A 22,157-nucleotide genomic window follows, 5' to 3' on the forward strand; every position below is an offset into this window, starting at 1 on the left:
GGGGAGGGGGTGTAATAACAGAGCGACCCCGCAAAGCGCACAAGTGGTCCGCCGGTTACTTTGGAGGAATTTGCGCCCCAACAAACTCTTCTCAGCGGGACAGACGGACTGTGCCTCTGGGGCGTATTTTTATAAAAACACCGATCCATCTCAGTGAGTGTGTTCACATGAGAGGACGGAGCGGACCCACAGCCTAGACTATGGCTCTTCGGCCTAGGACAGGATACTACCGGCAGGAGGTGAACAGAACAGCCTGGGAGGTTCCGGAGAGGTACCGGGACCTGAAGCAGGTCGGAACAGGAGCCTACGGGACTGTGTGGTAAGTTGAGGGAAACTTTACAGCTAAAGGAAGTGTTGTTGATTGACGTTGGTTATCAGCTGATTGAGGTCGGACTCTGTAATTTAAATGTCATTTTCAATGGAATAAATTTAAAAAAGCATTCTCATTCAGAATCATATTTTCATGTCTGTGGGGGATGTTCAGTTCTAAGAGACGTGTGGAAGTTACTAATTAGATCTACAGTAACTTTTGCAATTGTTTAAGGCTAAACCGTTTTTTTTAGATCAATAGCACCATTGGTACAGAATGCAGGCTAATGCAGATGTTGTTTTTGTTAATCATCACATATTGTCCCTTATATACTGTATATATATATTTGTACCTCTTTGCTTTACTTTATTCTTTACTTCTACTTAAATCTAGCCTACTTTAGTATCCATGCAGCAGCACTACTGCCTGTGTGAGAGCTCTTTTGGTCTGTAGTCTGTGCACAGCTGGCTCAGGGCCTCCCTCTGCATTGTGTTGTGTGGATGAGGGTCAACAAAGAAATCAACCCCCCAGGCTCATTGTTGTAGGTAGTCAAAGAGCCCTAGCTAAATGCATAGAATTCAGTCAAGGCATCACTACTCTGTCTTCAATCAGAATCCACTCCCCTCCCCCTTATTTCACAGCGGCAGAGTAACTTTTAATTGCAAGACAGAGAGGGGTTTAATTAATATCATTAAAGGTGCACTATGTAAGTTTTGGTGTGTCTGAGAAGTGAGCTTTTTTCTAATTAAGGTATATTCTCATAAGTGAATAAACACACTTTCCTCCCGGGAAAATTGGATCCTTGGAACACTGTTTGAAGTTAGAAAGCTACTCGAATGCAGCGCTTCACTGTTGTTGTTTCCAGTAACCTGGCCCACAGTTTTGATTACAAACATATTCTACTCTTACATCTAGTCCAGATAATTTTTTTTTATCTATAATGATATAATTCTTCAGAACTAAGGATAACATGTAGGGTAGTTGAAACTAACAGCAAGCTCTTCAAATGAAAACAAATCCCCCTCCCCAGAAACTGCATAGTGCACCTTTAATGAAGCACTGTTCCAGCTAGATTCTGTGCTGAGCATTTTCAATTTTGGATAGCACGATTCGAGTTTTTAATGGGCTAACCCGTGCAACTTTTTTTTCTTAAAATATATATCAATATAAATATGAATATAATACAGTATATAGGCTATACAGTATATACCTGACATGATGAGATCATTGTTTCTATTCTATTTCAGTTTAGCATGGGACCGCCGCGCTGGCTCACAGGTGGCCATCAAGAAACTACACCGGCCCTTTGCGTCCAAACTCTTTGCCAAACGGGCTTACAGAGAGCTGCGCCTGCTCAAACACATGAAACACGAGAACGTAAGACAGGAGAGGGGAGCCCTGTTTTAATAAAGACAGCAATGCGTCTTCATGCGGTCCTAAAAAAATAACAAACTCAATTTCCCCTTTTGTTTTCTCCTGATCAGGTCATCGGGTTGCTAGATGTTTTCACTGCTGAAATCTCACTGGACCGCCTACGTGACTTGTAAGTTTCCCTGAGAGCTGAACATGGAATTGGCCCATTGGACCACACTATAACAGGAGTGACCTGCCCCATCTCCTCTGTCCACACTAACAGTTACCTGGTGATGCCGTTCATGGGCACAGACCTGGGCAAGCTGATCAAGCTGGAGAGGTTATCAGAAGACAGAGTGCAGTTCCTCATCTATCAGATGCTGAGAGGACTCAAGGTGACACACCAACCCACAAGTATATAGTATGCATGTGTGACCTATACCTTGACTAGTAATATTCATACAAACCCTGCTTTCAAATCCCCATGCATTCTGCTATTTAGTATTGTAGAATTTAGGTATGTCCCAATTCTTGTGGTCAGATTTGGTATGCTTAAAAATTCCCCGGATGCCAACTACATCTGGTCGATATTTTTAGTATTGAAATCAGCATGCTATTTAAGTGATTCTGACCCACAATCCAGTGCGCACCATCGACTGTGCCTCTGTATGAAAACAATTGGGGATGCGAAGAATATAAAGGCAAGAGTCAAGATCAAGGTGCAATAGTATGATGAAATAAATAAGTAAAAGTATGTCCCAATTGTAGCATACTGCATGCTATCTAGAATCGTGTTATGGTCAGCTGTAGTGTATAAAATATAAAAAGAAATAGTATGAGATTTGGAACGCAGGGATAATGTGCTAAAGTGGTATAAATAGGAGTAAATTCTGCTTTAGTCCACACATAAAGTCATGTTATTACAGTTATGGTTTCAGTGAGTTGAGCTAAAGTGGATTATGTTGTCCGTCTCTCCTCTCTCCACAGTATATCCACTCTGCTGGGATCATCCACAGGGTGCGTGGCCTTTGACCCTATCAGACTATGAATTTTGGGCAGTGTGTGTGTGTGTGTGTGTGGGGTAGGGGGGGTTGCTCTTTTTCCCACTCAATCCCATTAATCTGGATTCCCACACAGGGAGTTTTCGCAAAGAAAATCTCTAAACCGAATGAGCCGCTGTCCGTTAAGATTTAGTTATTGAATTGTCCCACATGTGTCCATACATACATCTCTCTTTGGGTTTACCCCACACACGCAGTTCACAGATAATTGCATGGGAAGATTTTGGTAACCAGTAGAATGTGTATAAAAATCTGATATGTTTAATCTGAATGGCTACAGGATTAAGCACATCGTTTCCAGCTTTCCAATGGAAGTTAAGGGATATTTAGTTCACATATATCCTTAAATTTGGCTCAGGAGGCAAAACTCTGGATTAAAATAGGAGGATTTCATTATAAAATGATGTTTATGTATTAATTTACTTTCATCCTTTTCTGACTGACATTTTCTAGCCATTAAAAAATAACTAATTCTTTCCTCAAAACCTTCAAATAATTAACCATTCTCTTGATCTCTGTTGTCTCTTGATATTTTTCTATCCCACACTAGGACCTCAAACCTGGAAATTTAGCCATCAACCCGGACTGTGAGCTAAAGGTATGATGACTTTACTTACATCTGTTTAAATGGGAACAACCCATGCATGTACACATTTTCACGTGACGGTTTTTGGCATTTCTTCTGCTTTAGATCCTGGACTTTGGCCTGGCTAGACAGGCCGACGCAGAGATGACTGGCTACGTGGTGACACGCTGGTACAGAGCCCCAGAGGTTATCCTCAACTGGATGCACTACACACAGACTGGTAAACATTACTTCCTTCACATTTTGGTGACAACAGGAGGGTAGAAAAATGACAAAGAGACTTGAGACTTGATCTAAATGGAACAGTGACTCATTCATTTTGGCCACAAAGCACTGAATGGTTTAGGTCCAAAATACATTTCTGATCTGCTGATGCGTTATGAACTGTCCAGAGCTCTCAGGTCGTCTGGGACAGGTCTACTTACAGTCCCCAGGGTTATGACTAAACAAAGTGAAGCAGCTTTCAGTTTTTATGCACCACATATCTGGAACAAACTCCCAGAAAACATGAGATCTGCTGCAACTCTCAGCTCCTTTAAATCAAATCTGAAGACTTTTCAGTTTCCCTTTTAATCTGTCATTTTTATTTTATTTGTATTAATTCTTTATTCGCCTGTTTTCATTGTCGGTTAAATGCAATCAGTGCATGAGAAACAAATTATCTATAATAATGCGAGATGGAAGAAAACCCGTCTTTAAACTGCGATCAATGCACGAGAAATACAAGGTTTCTGCCAATTTGTCTGCCTGCTTTTATTCTTTGTTTGTATTACCTAATCCGTATTTTATGCCCCTGTAAAGCACTTTGAATTGCCTTGTTTCTGTATTGTGCTATTGGAATAAACTTGCCTAGCCTTGATTCATGAGCAAGATAATGACAAATTGAACTAATGTTTGCTCTCTGTTGCAGTGGATATCTGGTCGGCAGGTTGTATCATGGCAGAGATGCTGCTGGGAAAGCCACTGTTCAAAGGGAATGACCGTATCCTTAACATGTTACTGCCACTCGCTTGCTTTTGTGTTGCATATATATTGTGCATTATACAAAAAAAAAGTCAGATTAAATAAGACCTGTTTCATTTCAAATGTTTCAAATCCTGGCACGCTGTCCTTCTAAACTAACCAATGAAATCCTTCATTAAAGGTGGAGTCCACCATTCTGGAGAATGTTTGTTGTCAAAATCACTTTTTGTCACAATCAGTGTATATCTCCTCGCTTTCCGCTACCTGTCTGTACTGTGGGAGTGCGCTGAAAAAGAATATGGTGTTAATACACAGCCTAAATTCTGTGAACTGGTATGAAAACAGAGGGGGCCCACCGTAGCTCGTAACATGCCCATTTACAGAGTCTAGTCTGTGTATTAACACTGGATTTTTTTTCCATGAACACAAAGTTACGGACAAGTAGCAGATCATGAGGAGATATTCAACGATGTTGAGAAAAAGTGATTTTGACAACATGCATATACCCCAGAATCGCTGACTCCACCTTTAATGAAAAATATGAAATTTTTCCTGTTTCTACTATATGTACATGTCGATAACTTAAGCATTATGAGCTGACCAGAACGCTCATAACTAAAAGATAAAACGAGAATCCTTGACCATAGCTACTGGCAGACCTGGATCAGCTCAGAGAAATCATGAAGATCACCGGAACCCCGACAGCTGACTTTGTTGTGAAGCTCCAGAGTCAAGATGTAAGTCACACTGCACCCTGTAGACTGACTGATATGACAGATACACCGGATAATGCAATATCTGTATGAGACATTCCCTGGGTTGTTAAAACGTTTGCCGTTTGCTCTCTCAAGCTTTTAAAGAAAGCAGAGAGCGGCTGCGGTCACTTTGAATTCATAGTTAAAACGATGCATCTTAATACATTGAGTTTTCATAGTATCCACCATACAGAGAAGTATGAGACTGTCCAAAAACACCTAACAGATGATGTAAAATCAAACAAAACATGATGGTGTAAAATCCAAAATCTCTTTCAATGAAATGATCAAAATAAAGAAGATAATATAATATAGTAATTAAAATATGTCTTTAACCTGACTTCTATCTGACCCACACCTTTATCATCCGTCTCTCCGCCTCCTCTCCCTATAGGCCAAAAACTACATCAGAAGTCTACCAAAAGTGCCCAAAAAAGATTTGCACTCCATTTTCTCCAAAGCCAGCTCAGATGGTACGTATAGAGCTCTCTTTTCCTTCTAGTTAACCAAATTGTTAGTGCACTGAACCCCCTGACCCTGACACACATACTGTCTATCTGGTACCCAGCGGTTTGTGTGCTGGAGAAGATGCTGCTGCTGGACCCCGAGCAGAGGGTGAGTGCATCGGAGGCTTTGGAGCTGCCTTTCTTCAGTCAGTTCAGAGACACAGAGGAGGAGACTGAGGCCCAGCCCTATGACCAGACCATGGACAACACTGACCTGACCCTGGAACAGTGGAAACGTAAGAAAGCAATAAACAATGTTTTGGCCAAGAGAGTAACATGTGTAATGTGAAAGGTGTGTCGATCAGAGTGACATACAGAAAATTATAACTAGCAGCTGTTTTAGTAAGAAACTAAAAAAAACTCCATCCCTATGTTCCAATCCCCATAGTTTCTGCTATTTAGTATGGTAGAAAAAAAAAGATTAAGGATGTCCCAATTCCTGTGGTCAGATTTAGAATGCTGTAAAATGAAATGCCTACTACATCCGGCCGAGATTGTAAGTGTTGAAATTAATATGCTATTTGGGCGATTCTGACCCACAATCCAGTGCACACCGGAAGTGGCGTCACATCGACGGAGCCTCCGAATGAAAAATAACTGGGGATGCGATGGATATATAATTGGTAGGCCAGTCTAATTTAGATTGACAGAAAGGGGGCAGAGTGATGCAGCAGGAAATTCATTCTCCCAGTGTTGTTGCAGTACATGCCGTTTGCCAGAGGAGGGCACTGATGATATTTGATTGTAATTGATGCGTTTAAGATGTAATAAATAATGCACCACATTAGGACCCAGACATGTTATAGAAGGGCTGATGCATAACCCTCTGTGTTGTGTTTGTGCAGGTCACACCTTCACAGAGATACTGACCTTCAGGCCGACCAGGGACTCCAGAGAGACGTCACTTTAAAAGCACAAGCGCACACACCCACACACATTACCTCTGCACCCTAAATGATTGTTTTTTTTCTTGATGACTTTTGTGTTTGTGTAGGAGTCATGGATGTTTTTTTTGTGACATTTTTGCTTTCAATAAATATATTTTTCTCAATTGTTAAGAGGTTCAGTTGTCATTTGAGTGTGTCTGCGTACCAGATCTTTTCCCTCAATCATCCATAGACAACATTGTTAGAAAATTAATGTCAACTGTTATCACTTACCTTAAAGTCAGTCTAGCCATTATGCAGCAGGTTTTTATTTTGGTCTGTTTGCATTTTGATCATTTATCCAGATAGTGGGGCGCATTTCTGGCAAACTAAGGGCGAGGTCACCTATTGTACAGTACAGAGGTGAACAATGAAGTGCATAATGTTGTAACACCAATTAACTAATTATTAACCACTGCAGGTGCCACAAAACAATTTATCCTTGGCACTTTTAATAGATAGAACTATTTATTTAGTTTATGTTTGCCATGGGTCCTGATTTAAAGTCTCACACACCATCAGGGGGGTTAGGGGAACTTTGTCAGTCATTTTGAAAGAGACAGACACAGAGATGCAGCAGACAGTGTAATGTTTGCTCCTCCTGTCACATGCCAGTATAGGCCCTTAGCATAGCATGTGCTAAAGTATGTGCTATAATTGCATGTAGTGTGTGTGCTGTTCATATAGCTCTAAGTAAACACCAGTCAATTTACATTTTGTATATATTGAAAAACATGTAAATATGAATCATATCAATTCAAACCTTATTTTGAGGGTGTCATACCAAGACATAGACACAAATCTATTTTCTAAATGTTGGAAGTTTAAATTACTGTGGGTTTATTTTGAATATTTTACTTAAAAATATAACATAAATGGATCTTTACTGCAATGACTGAACACTAAATAATGCCAGAATCAAAGGATGGTAAACAAGCTTTTCAAGAAGAAAAGTGGATGTATACTATTGAGATGAACGCTACAATTTCTGTGAAAGAGAAGCATATATTTTCATTTAACACAATATCACAAATTTAACTTTCCTAAAATAATAATCAGTTTTTTTTCATAGATGGCATAACTCATGTTTTGAGAATATACATTTTGCTGGGATGGCTGTTCAGTAGTTTATTCTTGGGGTCTCCAGGGACCCCAGGCAGTAGTCCATGTAATCCAAGTTAAATATGTTGGACGTTGTAGGTTAAACATAGCCAACCAAAAGGCCAATTCTATTTTGGGCCTTTAATCTGTAACACATTTATGGTGATACCATGTTATATATTTTGTTTACCGTTATGAGATTCCTTATTTGTTTGTGACCTATTCCCTTTGAGAGTGATGGGACCTGTGACAGTTCCCTACTATGGGCCAGTCTCCAAGTCATTAATCCATCCTACAATATCCAAAACACTCCCATTCACTAGCTGTAAGCCATTAGTCCAAAGAAGGGAGCACTGCTACTCTGTAATCTTCCACTCATATGGAAAACTGAGGCTAGATTCACTTGTCAATATTATGAAATTGTTTTGATCGTTGCTGAAGAAAAACCTGTAAATCACTCAGGGGTGACCTCTGTACTACCAATGTGTGTCGTATTTAGCTGGCTTTGATCTGCCGATGAACAGAAATACATTTTTAATCAGTGACTAAGAAGGCAGATACGTTTCTTCTCAACACCCGACGATAAGAGCTGTTTGCCTGCTGACGTTGACTGACCGACAACGCAGTCTATTTCCTGGTGCTGGCTGTACACTTCAGGTCTTCTCAGGACAATGGATTATAACTACATCTCCAAACAACAAAACAGAGGACACTCGCCTCTCAGCAGACTTTTGATTCTGCTCTTTGTGTCAGGTAAAACAAGGGTTTCTCCTTTTGACAAAAAATACGAGCAGAGAATTGAAGTTACAGTTGTGATGAGATGGGTTTTTTTTGGCATAGTGTGTGTGTGAGTGCTACTGATACCAATAGGTATTGGGAAAAATGTATTTAAAGAAAACTACTTTCTTACCTATAATAAATGTACAGAGTGTTTATCACCTATTATACATTTGAAAGACCTGAATTCCAGTACAATCTTGTGGCACATGTACAACTGTACTTAGTTTGACTTTTTCCATTTCTACTTACTTAGTAATAGCCTACCTCTAGTAAATATTGTAGCTTTATTTAATACGATATCACATACAAAGGTGTTAGCGTTTACTGTAAGATATGAAGCAAATCTGCATCTTCACATCTAACTTGCTGCTTGTACTTGGTTGCATTGATTCTAATGTGTACTGTGAGCCTGGGAAGCTCAGTGATCCCCTGCTCAATGGGATGATAATAATAACATGTGGGGGAAAATAGTCCACATAGCCGGATTGACATTTTTGTTGCTAGCTTCCTTGTACGATGTGGACTGAAAGGGCAAACTATTTAAAAACAGTGATATACTGTATAGTATATCAGCACAACATAACTCAAGCCAGTGGTATGGATATGAATCAATCCGGTAAAGTTAACACATAATGAATGTATCATGAATATCAATTCACTTCTGTTTACTTTACAACTGTATTTTATCCACAAATATGACATATAAATATGGGAACCTTGAGCTCTGGGAACATTGGGATGACCCGCTGTGGGTATACGTAACATTTGCTAATACGCACTTTGAATTGCCTTGTGTCTGAATTGTGCAATATAAATAAACTTGCCTTGCCAATAAGCGGCCACTATCCACAAGTGACAATTTTGTGATAATGGTAAAAGTTCAAACATAATCTAATGATAGTCCAAATAAAGAAGAGTTATTAAGTTGGCAAGCTGACTCAATAATGTCAGTTACACAGCATGTGAAATTTGCTAGAATAAGCCAACATTAGCCAAAATAAGCCATTTAGTCATGCCAGAACAAGCAATGCCGTACCAGCAAAATTCTTTAATATATTAAATGGGTAAGTTAATACCCAGTTAATACAGTATATAACAAGCTAACATTAGCCAAAATAAGCTGTGAGTCATGCCAGAAAAAGCTAAATGCTTTAATATATAAATAATATAAACTGGATAAAAGTGCTTTATGAATTTAACATTTCATTTGTGAAACATTCATTACTTCTTCTAAAAGTTACGTAGCCTAGCTTTAAGTTAAGAACTTCATTCACCAGTGCCGGATAATTAAATTCCTCAAGATATCCAACAGTTAAAAAAAAGAAAAGAAAAAAGAAAATTAAGATCGCCTGAGCCATTTCAACCATTTCACACTCTATATTAGCAGATAAGATTGTGTAGCTTTCAACCTCTGATGCTTAATACCAAATAACACCCTAACACTGAACTACAGTATGTTTCATTGACTGTGTAGGCCTTCAGCCAGTACTGTCTACAGATGGAGAGAGCCATGAACTAGATGACAACGACATGGGTAGGTCATTTTACATCCAAATAAAAATTAAAGCTATATGTTAAAAGTACTTTCTACATCATCCTAAAGATCCAAGTAAATTGTAACTATTGACTTTTTCAGAGGGACGGAAAATCAACTGTAAAATTGTGGGTCCGGACTACGTGACTATGGGCGTGCCCAGCAGTGTTGAGTGTGAGGCCGACTGCCCTGCCTGTACCTACTCCATGTCACTGGATGGGCAGAGTGCCCAGGGTCAGGGCAATGTGCTAGACTTCACTGTTAACAGCTGGGTGGATAACCTAACTGTTAAATGTACAGCCACGGATGACGAGACAAAGCAGACTTCAATGGCAACAAAGCAAATACAAGTGTTAGGTATAGTCATAGCTGTTAAAGTAGATATTGTTATGGTGGGTGTATGACGCATTCTCTAGCATGTTTATCAGAATAATTTGCCTCTATATTCATAACTGCTGTGCTTTGTGAATGTCTTTCCCCTCTAATGACTCATATCATATACCTGTCTTTCTGACATTAGCTGGACCCGCCAACGTTTCCATCACAGGCCCTGATCAGATGAATCCAACCGTAGGCCACACCTACAGCTGCCATGCCTACTGTCGGCCATCTTGCATCTATGCCTGGAAGACAGATAAAGGCCCATGGATCAGTGGTCAAGGGAATGTTATCTCCATCACCCCTCAGGAGACAGACAACTCCAAAGTTCTCATCTGCAAAGCCACCAATAAAGTGTCTGGGCTGTTTGTGACTAATGTTCGAAACATAGCAGTGATATGTAAGTCAAGAGTTTGACTGGATTTACTCTAGGGGTGAAAGGTCCTAAACCTGGAGAGCAAACCTTCTCTGTTAAATTGTCTTATCTTATATTATATATATTGTCTGAATAAGCATTAGAATAGAACTGAGCTGTTATTATTTGTGAATATATCGAGTTTTTACAAAAAATCCTCACATTTCCATGATTTTCACTTTGGAAACAACTTATGTAACAACATCATATTGAAAGAGTTGTCTGATTGCCTTTTTAATCAAGTGCAGACCATGAGCTTGTTCTCAATACTAATGATGATCTATCCTCACTGTCTGCCTTTCAGCCGGTCCCTCTCAGGTTGAGATCAAAGGCCCAGACGTGGTAGAGCTGTCAGTAAAGTACCAGTATGTGTGCAGTGCAGAGTGTCTGCCTTCCTGTCGCTACGTGTCGTCTGTGGACAATCAGACCATAAGAGGCAACGTGGTGGAGATGACTGTGGATGAGCCGCTCCAATCCGTCACTGTCAAGTGTGAGGCACAAAACACTGCTTCAAGGAAGACGGCTATAGCCATAAAACACGTACGCATAGCAGGTAAACCATTGAACAAAAAATGCATAATCTTACTATGTAATTAACACAGTCTACTGTTATTTGACACTGTATTTGTTTCTTTTTTTCTTGTGTAAAGGGTTAAATCGCAACCTGTCCACTCACCCTGAAGAGACCTTAGCTTTGTTGTTGCTGGCTTTAAGCATTTCTGCTGTCTTCACACTGTGAGCCCAACGCACACAGCCTGGTGAGGCTCGCTGACTGTTGCACTGATGTTGTTTTTTCGGTAGCTTTTATAATTTTACTCTTAATTTTGTATATATATTTTTTATCTATAACATATTCCTATTCCATTATTATTAATTGTATTTCTGATCATGCTGTTCAATTATTTTAGTTGTGATAGAAAGCACACACCTTTTGTTCTTACCATCACAAAACTATTTTCTCTGTTTGTCTCTGTCTCTCTGTCTGTGCTCCTTGGATTGAATTCATAATGAAGAAAGCAGGTTTACCGAGTGGAAAATAAATGACTCATATATCTGTGATCACAGCTGCATTCTATCCCTGTCCATTTGTCTTCCATGTTGACGGTGGGCTGAACTCTGTTTGTGTTTTGGAGTGGGAGAAGTGGAGAAGCACTTAGACATCAAACTGCAGGAGGGAGTGTTTACATGCAATGTGAATGTGTTAACTCGTGAGGACACATGTAAGATTCTTCAACCATGATACATTTTAAAGGTTTAAAATTTTTATTTCTATACATAAATAAAACACACTTTATATACCCATATGTACAAAGCACACCATCTCAAACTTGCAATAAAGACCTAAGTAAATCAAATATGTCAATGCAGTGATTTCCATAGCCTACTTGAGGACCGGGCACAGGTGTTTTCAGTCACACTTCTACTCAGGTTTTGTGTGTGTGTGTTGGTGGTTGTGTGTGTGTGTGTGTGTTTGTGTCTAAAGGGGGATAATATAAACCATAAAGTTGAGGATCAAACTTAGGTTGCGTTCCGAATCGCATACTTTCTACTATATAGTATGTAGAAAAAAGATTTAGGATGTCCCGATTCATGTGGCCAGATTTAGGATGGTTAGAAGTACCCGGATGTCCTACTTCATGCGGCCAAGATTGTTAGTGTTGAAAAGTGCATCCTATTTGGGCGATTCTGACCCACAATCCAATGCGCACGTGAAGTGACGTAACATCGACGAAGCCTCCATATGAAAACAAACGGGGATGCGACGGATATAAAAGCAAGAGGCAAGATCAAGGCGCAATGTTATGATGAAATAAGAGAGAAAAGTATGTCCCAACAGTATGCCTACTGCATCCTAACTAGATTATTTTTATCGTCGGATGTAGTATGTAGAATAGAAAAAAGAAAGAGTATGCGATTCGGAACGCAACCTTACTTTACCTTGACTCCACCTACAGGTTGGATGGTGACAGTACACCACCTATGCGTTTAATAGGTTTAACAAATTAGAATGGTAAGGTAAAGAGAATGGCTCACTCAGTGCTGCTGTCTGATGCTGTGGTTTTCAATGTGTTTTGGCGCACACTTGACATAAGACAGGCCTTCCAAAAACCACTGCATCTCCAAGTCAAAGCTACCTACAGTAGGGAGCCTATATTGAAGTTGTCTCACTCACACACACAAACACAGATGCATGGACGCGCACACACACACACACACACACACACACACACACACACACACACACACACACACACACACACACACACACACACACACAAACGCACATATCTTTTTAATGTGGGATAACTGCATGTAATCACTCTACCACTCTTGACTTGTGTTCAATTGAAATGGTAGGTCAGTTCAATACTCATCTAATATTGGCAAATAGCATTGACGGGTAAACGACACACCCAAGGTTCATATCAGTCAGTAAGTACTTCACTGAGGCCTGTTCTTTTCCTGAAACAACAAAATTAAAAAGATGCCCTATTTATCACTCCAATACGACGGAGTATTATTAATACAAGATTAAAAGTTGTTATGCGAGAATAAAAGTCGTAATATTATGAGAAGAAAGTCAAAATTTCACGGGGGGAAAACAATACAGTAAAATAACCCTCTTTCTCCACAAAAGAGACAATTTCCTCTAATCTCGTGTCATTCTATCTTCTGAACAGACACAGTTTCTTGCACATTCTTTTCAAAGTCCTCATTCATCTCATCTAATTTTTTTTCATTCCTGATACGCAGGCCCATGATCCCCTGGTGCATTATGGGCCAACAGATTAAGTAGGCCTATATGCTATTTCCTTATTTGCGAAACGCTCTGTACAGTACAACTACACACAATATGCTCCATGTTCTTCATATAATGCAGAGGAAAAGATTACTGATATTTTTCTCTAAACAACACACAGCCTAAAACTAACACTTTATTCTCATAATGTGACGACTTTCAATCTCATAAAATAACAATTCGTAAATCCTTTTTTTTTTGGTTCTCAGTGTCGCCATTTTGCTCCCTTGGACTGAAGTTCATCATGTGGCCAGGAAAGCACAAGTTACCACTAATTTGGTTGTGTGAGACTGTTGGATGTGTAGTTAAGCCACTGCTTTCTTCCTTACTTGAAAGTTTGTCTTCACAACCGGAAAAATAAAGGTTGATTTTTTATTTTTTTTTATTTTTTGCAAAATCTTTCAACAATATATTACAGTTCCAATGGAACATACATAACAGTCTAGAGATGAAATGCATCCAAAATATAGTTTTGAGGAAAAACCTAAAATAGTGATGGCTACAATTTTCTGTGGCATCAGTAAACTCAATGTGTTTCTTAGCAGGTGAGAAGAAGACGGAAAAGTGCTTTGTACACTATTTGATTTAGGCTTAGTCTAAACAACACAACATCAAAATCAAACACTTTGGCTTCCCACAATGAGAACACACTGTATAGTAGAGGTATAAACATATCAGATCTTGCAGACAGCTCTAGTTGTATTCTATCAAGACGCTGTGATCAATCAAGTTTAGCATCTATACATCTGCAACCACAGGCTGATATGAAAAGAAGAGAACCACAATGTCTGACCTGGATTAACTCCGCAGGTACAATAGAAACAATTACAAGCTGCAGAAGACAAAACCACACAGCACGTCGGCAGCATGTATGCACACCCTCAGCGGAGAATAAGCCTAGCTGATAACCAGCTTGTTCCACTCCTTTGCCAGGAACATAGGCTAATTTTTTTGTCTGTGTTTCGCGTGAGCAGGTGATAACAGTGGGCAAGGCCTGTTTCCTTCTGAGTTATAAGAGTGTGGAGCGAAATAGTTCAGACATAATGCACCACCATGGCTCATCACTCGGCCTGTCTGCTGCTGCTGTCGCTGCTGCTCACCTGCCTGGCAGGTAAGAGGATGCCCCGCTGGGTTTTCGTACTTGCATTTTTCAGATGTATTATCTATCACAAAAAAAAAAAAATTATTTGATTTGATTATGTTGATGTGCAGTGTTGTATGAGCTGTCAAAAACTCATTCATTTATTATCTTTTCTTGTATCTAAGACCTTTCTGCCAGTGAAACTGAGCAGAGAAGAACCGTAAGGGGATTCTCAGGTAAGAATATTTGTATCCTCAATTGCTCTTTCTGTATGTCGTCTGGATTGTTATGCTTCAATTTCCTTATGAGCTGAATCTTCTTCAATTGAAACCAATGTATAAACCTCTTCCTGCAGACGGGCCGTCCGAAGTGGTGATCAATGGAGTCAGCACATTGACAGTTGGAATTGCTTATGACTTCCAGTGCTTCGCTTACTGCTACCCCAGCTGTCAGTACCGCTGGACCAGGGGTAATGTCACCTCTGAGGGGCCTGATCTGCACCTGCACCTCCTGCACATTGAGCCAGCACAGACCCTGACATGCACAGCAGTCAACCCCACATCAGGGAAGAACCTCACTGTCCAGAAGACGCTGCCAGTGACAGGTATGAATGACCAAAAACAATTAAAGGTGCAGTCAGCGATTCTGGAAAAAGCTTGATGTCAATATCACCTTTGTCAAAATCTCCTCACAATCCTCTACCTGTACGAACTGTGTGTACTCTAAAATATAAATCTGGCGTTAATACACATCCTAGGCTCTGTATACTGGTATGCAAAAAAAAGAGTAGGCCCATGTTAACAAAGGGGGCCTACCGTAGCTAGCAACAAGCCTGTTTTCAGCGCACACACACAGGACAGTGGATCGTGAGGAGTAATATACAAATTTTGTGATCTTGACAACACGCGTTCTCCAGAATGGCTGACTCCACCTTTTAAAATGCAATTAATTCGCTTAGCAGCACTTGGTTCAACCATATCTATTTTCAAACTTTTTTTCAGCGGGGCCATCAAACATACAGATCAGTGGCCCGCCCACACTGACTATCGGTGCTGCATCGGTCTACACCTGCTCAGCTGAATGTTACCCCTCCTGCATCTACTCATGGAGAGTGTTCTTGGACGAGAAGCAGTACAGCACTGCAGAAGGCAACACCATTTCAGTCACCCCACCTCTGAGCACTGTCACCTCTGAAACTCTTATCTGTGAGGCTAAGAACAACGTCTCAGGTCTCTTCATCTCTACAACCCAGCTTCTATATGTGGCAAGTAAGTGGACAAAAATTAACCTCCATTGGGAATTACCAACCAACCAAGTTTAACAAAAAGCTACATTTTTTTTTGATTTACTTGCATGTAACATTGTGTTTTAAATTCAAAATGTGTTCTTTTTGAGACTCAGCTCTAATTACATTTGGACTGCATGTCTGTTCTTTGATTGCCAATATGCTACATTTTATAGCCTGAGATTAAAGCCAAGTTTATAACATTTTGAAAGAAAAGATTTTTCTCTTACAGAATAAAAATTATATTAATCAGCAGTAGAATGCAGCTGTCCACAATGTACAAAGAAAAAACGCTATATAATTCTGCTTAATCTCATTCTTGGAGAAATAATATAATAAAAAAAAAATCAATGATCTCATTCCAACCGCTCCCATTCAAAATTTGCGGATGTCTTAAAGCGACCAAATTAGGAGATTGTCGTCGACACATTTCGATGCATTCATGTTCTTATGTAGCCTAGCCGTGAAAAGAGCCCGATACATTCAAACCTTAATTTTTTTTTCTCAACTTCTTTATAAGGTATAAAGGACATTAGTATTGTCGGTGACAGCACAGTGACCATGGGACAAAAATACACATTCATATGCCAGGTCACCTGCACACCAACCTGCACCATTAAATGGAAGTACATGGGGAAGACCTTTGTGGGAGACCAAATCCAGATAACCGTCTTCCGTCAGGGGACAGAGAAACAGTTTGCCAGTCACATGGAGATCACAATCACTGACTTGTCTAAAGTTGAGCCTCTGACCTGTGAGGTAACTAACCCTGGATTGAACGCCACTCTCACCACCACCAAGAACCTGTCTGTCTTTGGTGAGTCTGTCATGTTGCTCCCACCTGATTTATGAATAAAACAAATTCCCTGCGTTCCGAATCGCATACTCTTTCTTTTTTCTGCTTTACATACTATATCCGACCATAAAAATAATCTAGTTCGGATGCAGTAGGCTTACAATTGGGACAATTTATTTCATTATAACATTGCGCCTTGATCTTGCCTCTTGCTTTTATAACCGTCGCATCCCTGTTTGTTTTCATATGGAGGCTCCGTCGATGTGACGTCACTTCAGGTGCGCACTGGATTGTGGGTCAGAATCGCCAAAATTAGATGCTGTTTTCAACACTAGTATCTTCTAACCATACTGAATCTGGCCACAAGAATCGGGACATCCTAAATCTTTATTCTACCATACTAGATAGTAAATAATGACGCAGCCATTGTATCAGGTTGAAGAAACTAATCATATCATGTCTTTTCAATGGTCTCTCTTTAAAGATCCCATTTCAGTGCATCCCACCTCTCAGGCCCTGCCAGTGGCCGGGAAGGTTTTCTCACTGCAGTGTGCTGGCTCTCACAACCCAGACTCCATCATTTGGCTCAAGGACAAGCGGCCACTGCCAGCATCTGAAAGGCTGCGCTTCTCCTCCGACAACACCACCATGACCTTCAGTCCTCTGCTGCAGGCCGATGATGGTTCATATCAATGTGTGGTGGCAGAGGCAGGGGTCACCATCCAGTCTGTTGGCTACCAGATGCAAGTAGTCTGTGAGTATGCTAGGGTCATCACAATCACCTCATTATGTTGAGAGGCAGTGGTGTCCAACAGGTTAGAGAAAGGGACCAGGGAAAGTTGAGAGAACAGTTCTGCTATTTAGTAGTAGCTAAGAACCATTTTTGTCTTAAGCGAAGACTGATATCAAGTATTCTACCTTTTCAAATGAGATGATATTGATATACCTTACTTGTGAACACTTCACTGGTTGAAATTGACTTTGACATTTTTTGTGCTGCTAATTATGGCATTTGTAACTAGTGACTAGTGTATCCGGTGATCATCCAGCCACTAATCTTCTGCTACTTATCTCAGTTTGTGTCAGGGTTAAGCAAGGCAGCTGGGGACAGGCTCTCAACAGTCACGTGTTATAGTTATTTCTGTCGGAACCCATGGCATTTATAAGCCAGATGTAATATGGCCTCCTCAATTGGACATTCCTAATTACCTCCACGGGTAGGTGTTCAGGAAGTATCATGGCCAGGTGCCCAAACCACTTCAGCTATCTATTGACCCATCCAACTGATTCTAGCTCCTGTCCATCAAGAAAGATCAATTTCACATCTGCCAGGGCAAACCACCAAAACCTGATGACCAAGCTTTTTGGTGGTCAGCCCCTTACAATGGCAACTAGTCAGGCCACACCATAAAAATATCGCAAAGATGTCTATTGAATGTGAATTAGTTATCAAAATAAGTTGTACGACTCAAATGTCTGAAAGTACGTATGACACATTCCCCTGGGTGCAAAGGTACAATCATTTGCAATACATCTGAAGTGTAATGTAAATGCATGTGCAGCTTGGAGGGCCTTAGTAGATGAGTGGTAAATGTTGCTGGTTTGTTCCTAGGAAGTTACCTTGGTCGCATATCAAACCCCCATCTCTTTTCCTGTGTTTCCTCTTTGCCTCTTACCTATCCAATGAAAGCCAAAAAGCCACAAAATATTTGTTATTCCGACTTAAGGTTGCAAAATTTCGGGAATTTTCAAAGTTGGAAACTTTCCATGGGAATTAACGGGAATTTATAGGAATTAGCAGGAATTTTGGGAATTAACGGGAATTTACTAAATTTAAAGCAAACCAAATGCACTAAATCCTTCTAACTATGTTATTTCAGTCCTGGCAAACGTTCTAGACTGTAAAAAGCAGTTTTTTCAACTATGTTTTATAATATTTATGAACATTTAACTTCAAATCAGATTTTTTTAAAGCCTATTGAGACACCCAACTTGATATCATATATTGATTTTTACTAGACCAGGTTTACAGAGGCTTAAACAGTGATTTTAAATATAGTTGGGGAAAATATATTTTAGCATAATCTTGACTAAAACAACCAGATTTCATGCAAGTACACTTAGCAAGTTGCACATAGCACACATCCTACTGCAGGGGTACTGAGGCCACGCCCCCTACATGCACTGTGCATTCCTCCATCACATGGGGGGCAATTTACTTAATTTATTGAATGGGTGGGGTCAGACAGTAATATTTTACTCAACATTCATCTTTTTGTTGTTCAGTGAAATCATTGATTGTTCATAAAATAATCAAAACTTGATAAAGTTCTACTTACAAATAAATCTGTTCAAATGTAGTTTTTTTTCCTGATACGGGAGCATCGTTCACTGCCCAAAAGACACTGCAAATTATAGGTACTTTCTTTATCGGAGCTCATAGTTTTTTTCTTCTTCTTTTTAAGCAAAACCTTTGACCAGATCTGTTTTCCATATTTTCAGCCAAACCATTAAATATACAAATCAGCGGTCCAGCCTTTCTGACTCCAGGGGTTACAGCCAACTTCACCTGCTCAGCTGACTGCCATACCTCATGCAGCTACTAGTATACCAGGGTATGGTGGCCCAGAAGGGTCAACACAACTGCAGAGCCACAGCAAACAACAGTCAGAAGAAGCCACAAATACAAAATAAGCCACAACATTCGCTTTTGCATTCAGGTTGTGTCTTTTGTAGTTGTGCTGTTGCTTTTTGCAGTTGTGTTGACCGTTCTTTGCCACCGTACCAGGATCATGAAAATCACATTGTTATGCAGTGGGTCAGTGTGGTATCCAACATATTAAAGAAGTGGACTTGGGAGGAAGAAATGTATTCATTACTTTGTCAAGTTCCTACAGTTAGCTAATGGCTTCAAAATATTTAAAGAGGGAAGGAGGGTTACACATTCTCATTTTTACAAGCTATAGGCTACCACAATAACACAAGCTACCACAATAGGTGACCTCAAGCGTGGCAATCAGTGAATATCTCCTCACGGTCAGCTACCTGTAGGCTATTCACTGGTTTTGACAACAAGAATCACTCCACCTTTAAGCAATCACAAAATGCCAAGTCATACTGTCCTCAATGGGCTGTCAGGGCTTCTTTCCTGCAAAGGCTGTGTCAGAGACTGTTATTTCTTGGCTGGAAGCAGTGACTCATTGGGGTCTTGTCACTATGAAGGGGTGCCAGGTACTCACTTTAGACAGCAGGATTCTACAGATTAAACAAAAAGACCAAATGTTTACCTTGGCAGAATGAATGAGACCACAGCGGTGGTTTCTGGTAAGCAGATGGGTTGAAGTATTCCTTTTAAAAGGGTGAGGCTGATGAACCTCTCTAATATATCTGGATCTGTAATAGGGTTAAAGGTGGAGTCAGCGATTTTGGAGAATGGTTGTTGTCAAAATCAGTCAATTTCTCATCATGATCCGTTACCTATACTGTAGGCTACTGCTGTGTTTGCGCTGAAAAGAAATCAAGTGTGAATTCAAAGCCAAGGCTCTGTAAAAGTGCCTTGGTACCAGTTTGGACAGGTAGTGGAGCATAAGCAGATATTCACTGATTTTGACAGAAAGTCATTTGAACAACTACTCTCTACCTACTCTGTCTTTTTACTATTGTACATACTACAGCTTACATGCTCACTGCAGACCCTCACTGGTGTGGATGTTGAGACGTGTAATCAGAGCAAACTGCTTCTTTCTCTGATCAGCAAAGGGCCCTGTGCCCAGTGGAGCACACAGATATCATTTGGTTAAGTTTTTTATCATTGAGACTTTTGAACGGCTGTATTTTCTCAAGCGACTGTGATGGACTGGCCTCTTGACTGGGGTGTTTTCCCGCCTTTAGCACAATGCATGCTGGGACTGCTGCCAACCTCTTTGTGACCTCGAACAAGTTTAGACAGGTATAGAGAAAAGGACCAACAGATTGTGAATTTGAGTAATTCCACAAGGCTCATCTCTTTCAATGATGTATTCCCATTTTCTTGCCAAACAATATGCACAAGTGCACTTAATAAAGAATGACCTAGCCACGTAGTAAAAGTGCCACGTAAACAAAGGGAGCACAACTAGCAACAGGCCCGTTTACAGAGCATAGGCTATGTATTAAAACTGGATTTAATGGAGGTAGTGGAGCATGAGGAGATATTCACTGATTTTGACAGAGTCATTTTAACAACAAGCGTCCTCCAGAGTCGCTGACCCCACCTTTTAAGTAGGATTTAGCAAAATGACCTTATAGACATATATTTGTGACTCTTCTCTTGCAGATGGACCAAAGAACGTGATCATTTCAGGACCCGGTGCTCTTGAAATCGGGGTGACGGCTAGCTTCACGTGCTCAGCAGAGTGCAGCCCTGCCTGCAGCTTCACATGGACCCTGTATGGAAACACTGTGACGGGGAGCGCCATCGACATCACTGTGAGCCGCCATGTTTCCAGAGAGGCCCTCAGCTGCCAGGCACACAACACAGTGACCAGGAAGACAGCCACCGTCAACGAGACGCTCAGTGTCTCAGGTGGGGCTGTTCTTAGAAGTTTGAGTGCATTTAGACATAGCCCCTGCCTTCCAAATAGCCTACTCTGTCTTTTTACTATTGTACATACCACAGCTTACATGCAGTAGGCATACACAATTGGGACATACTTTTACTTATTTATTTCATCGTAACATACGGCTCTTAAACTTGCATCGTACTTATATATCTGTCACATCGCTGGTGGTTTTCACAAGGAGGCTCAGTCGATGTGACGTAACTTCCAAAAAGTATTACCCAAAATGTATGCCGATTTCCACTCAAAATTCCAGCCAGGGTATTTTTAAGCATGCTTCATCTAACCAAATGTAATTGGGTCATCCTAAATCTTTTTCTAGCATACTAAATAGCAGGGAAGTCTGGGGATTGGAACCTGATTGGAACGCAACCACTGTATAGCTGCTACCTTGTTCTAACTGTAATTAATTTCCTTTTCACTGCAGACCCTCACTGGTGTGGATGTTGAGACGTGTACTCAGAGCAAACTGCTTCTTTCTCTGATCAGCAAAAGGCCCTGTGCCCAGTGGAGCACACACATATCTCGTTACCTTTTTTAATCATTGAGACTTTTGAACGGCTGTATTTGCTCAAGCAAAGCGCACACAGACTGTGATGGACTGGCCTCTTGACTGGGGTGTTTCCCCGCCTTTAGCACAATGCATGCTGGGACTGCTGTCAACCTCTTTGTGACCTCGAACAAGATTAGACAGGTATAGAGAAAAGGCCCACAGATTGTGAATTTGAGTAATTACACAAGGCTTATCTCTTTCAATGATGTATTCCCATTTTCTTGCCAAACAATATGCATAAGTGTAATTAATAAAGAATGACCTAGCCTACTGCTCTTTTGATGATTACGTAAGTGCTGACTCATAATACAATGCCGAGTTATAAACTATTTTACTTCTGTATTTCCTGAATCAGCAACCACACACAAATACACGC

At 40.4% G+C, this 22,157-nt stretch overlaps 1 protein-coding gene across 1 annotated transcript; it reads left to right on the forward strand.

Annotated features, from left to right (window-relative positions):
* Positions 1–200: 200 nt before the first annotated feature.
* On the forward strand, positions 201–6,483 carry mapk12b (mitogen-activated protein kinase 12b; the record flags this gene model as incomplete). Its single annotated transcript, XM_080050678.1, has 12 exons — positions 201–319; positions 1,558–1,687; positions 1,795–1,853; positions 1,947–2,058; positions 2,651–2,680; positions 3,275–3,322; positions 3,416–3,530; positions 4,221–4,292; positions 4,931–5,010; positions 5,423–5,501; positions 5,597–5,770; positions 6,380–6,483. The coding sequence occupies 12 exons, from the start codon at positions 201–203 to the stop codon at positions 6,442–6,444; spliced, it is 1,083 nt and encodes a 360-aa protein (XP_079906804.1). The 3' UTR covers positions 6,445–6,483.
* Between the last annotated feature and the right edge of the window lie 15,674 nt (positions 6,484–22,157).

The sequence above is a fragment of the Ammodytes marinus genome, assembly GCF_949987685.1.
Source record: "Ammodytes marinus genome assembly, chromosome: 22".
NCBI classification, from domain to species: domain Eukaryota; kingdom Metazoa; phylum Chordata; class Actinopteri; order Uranoscopiformes; family Ammodytidae; genus Ammodytes; species Ammodytes marinus.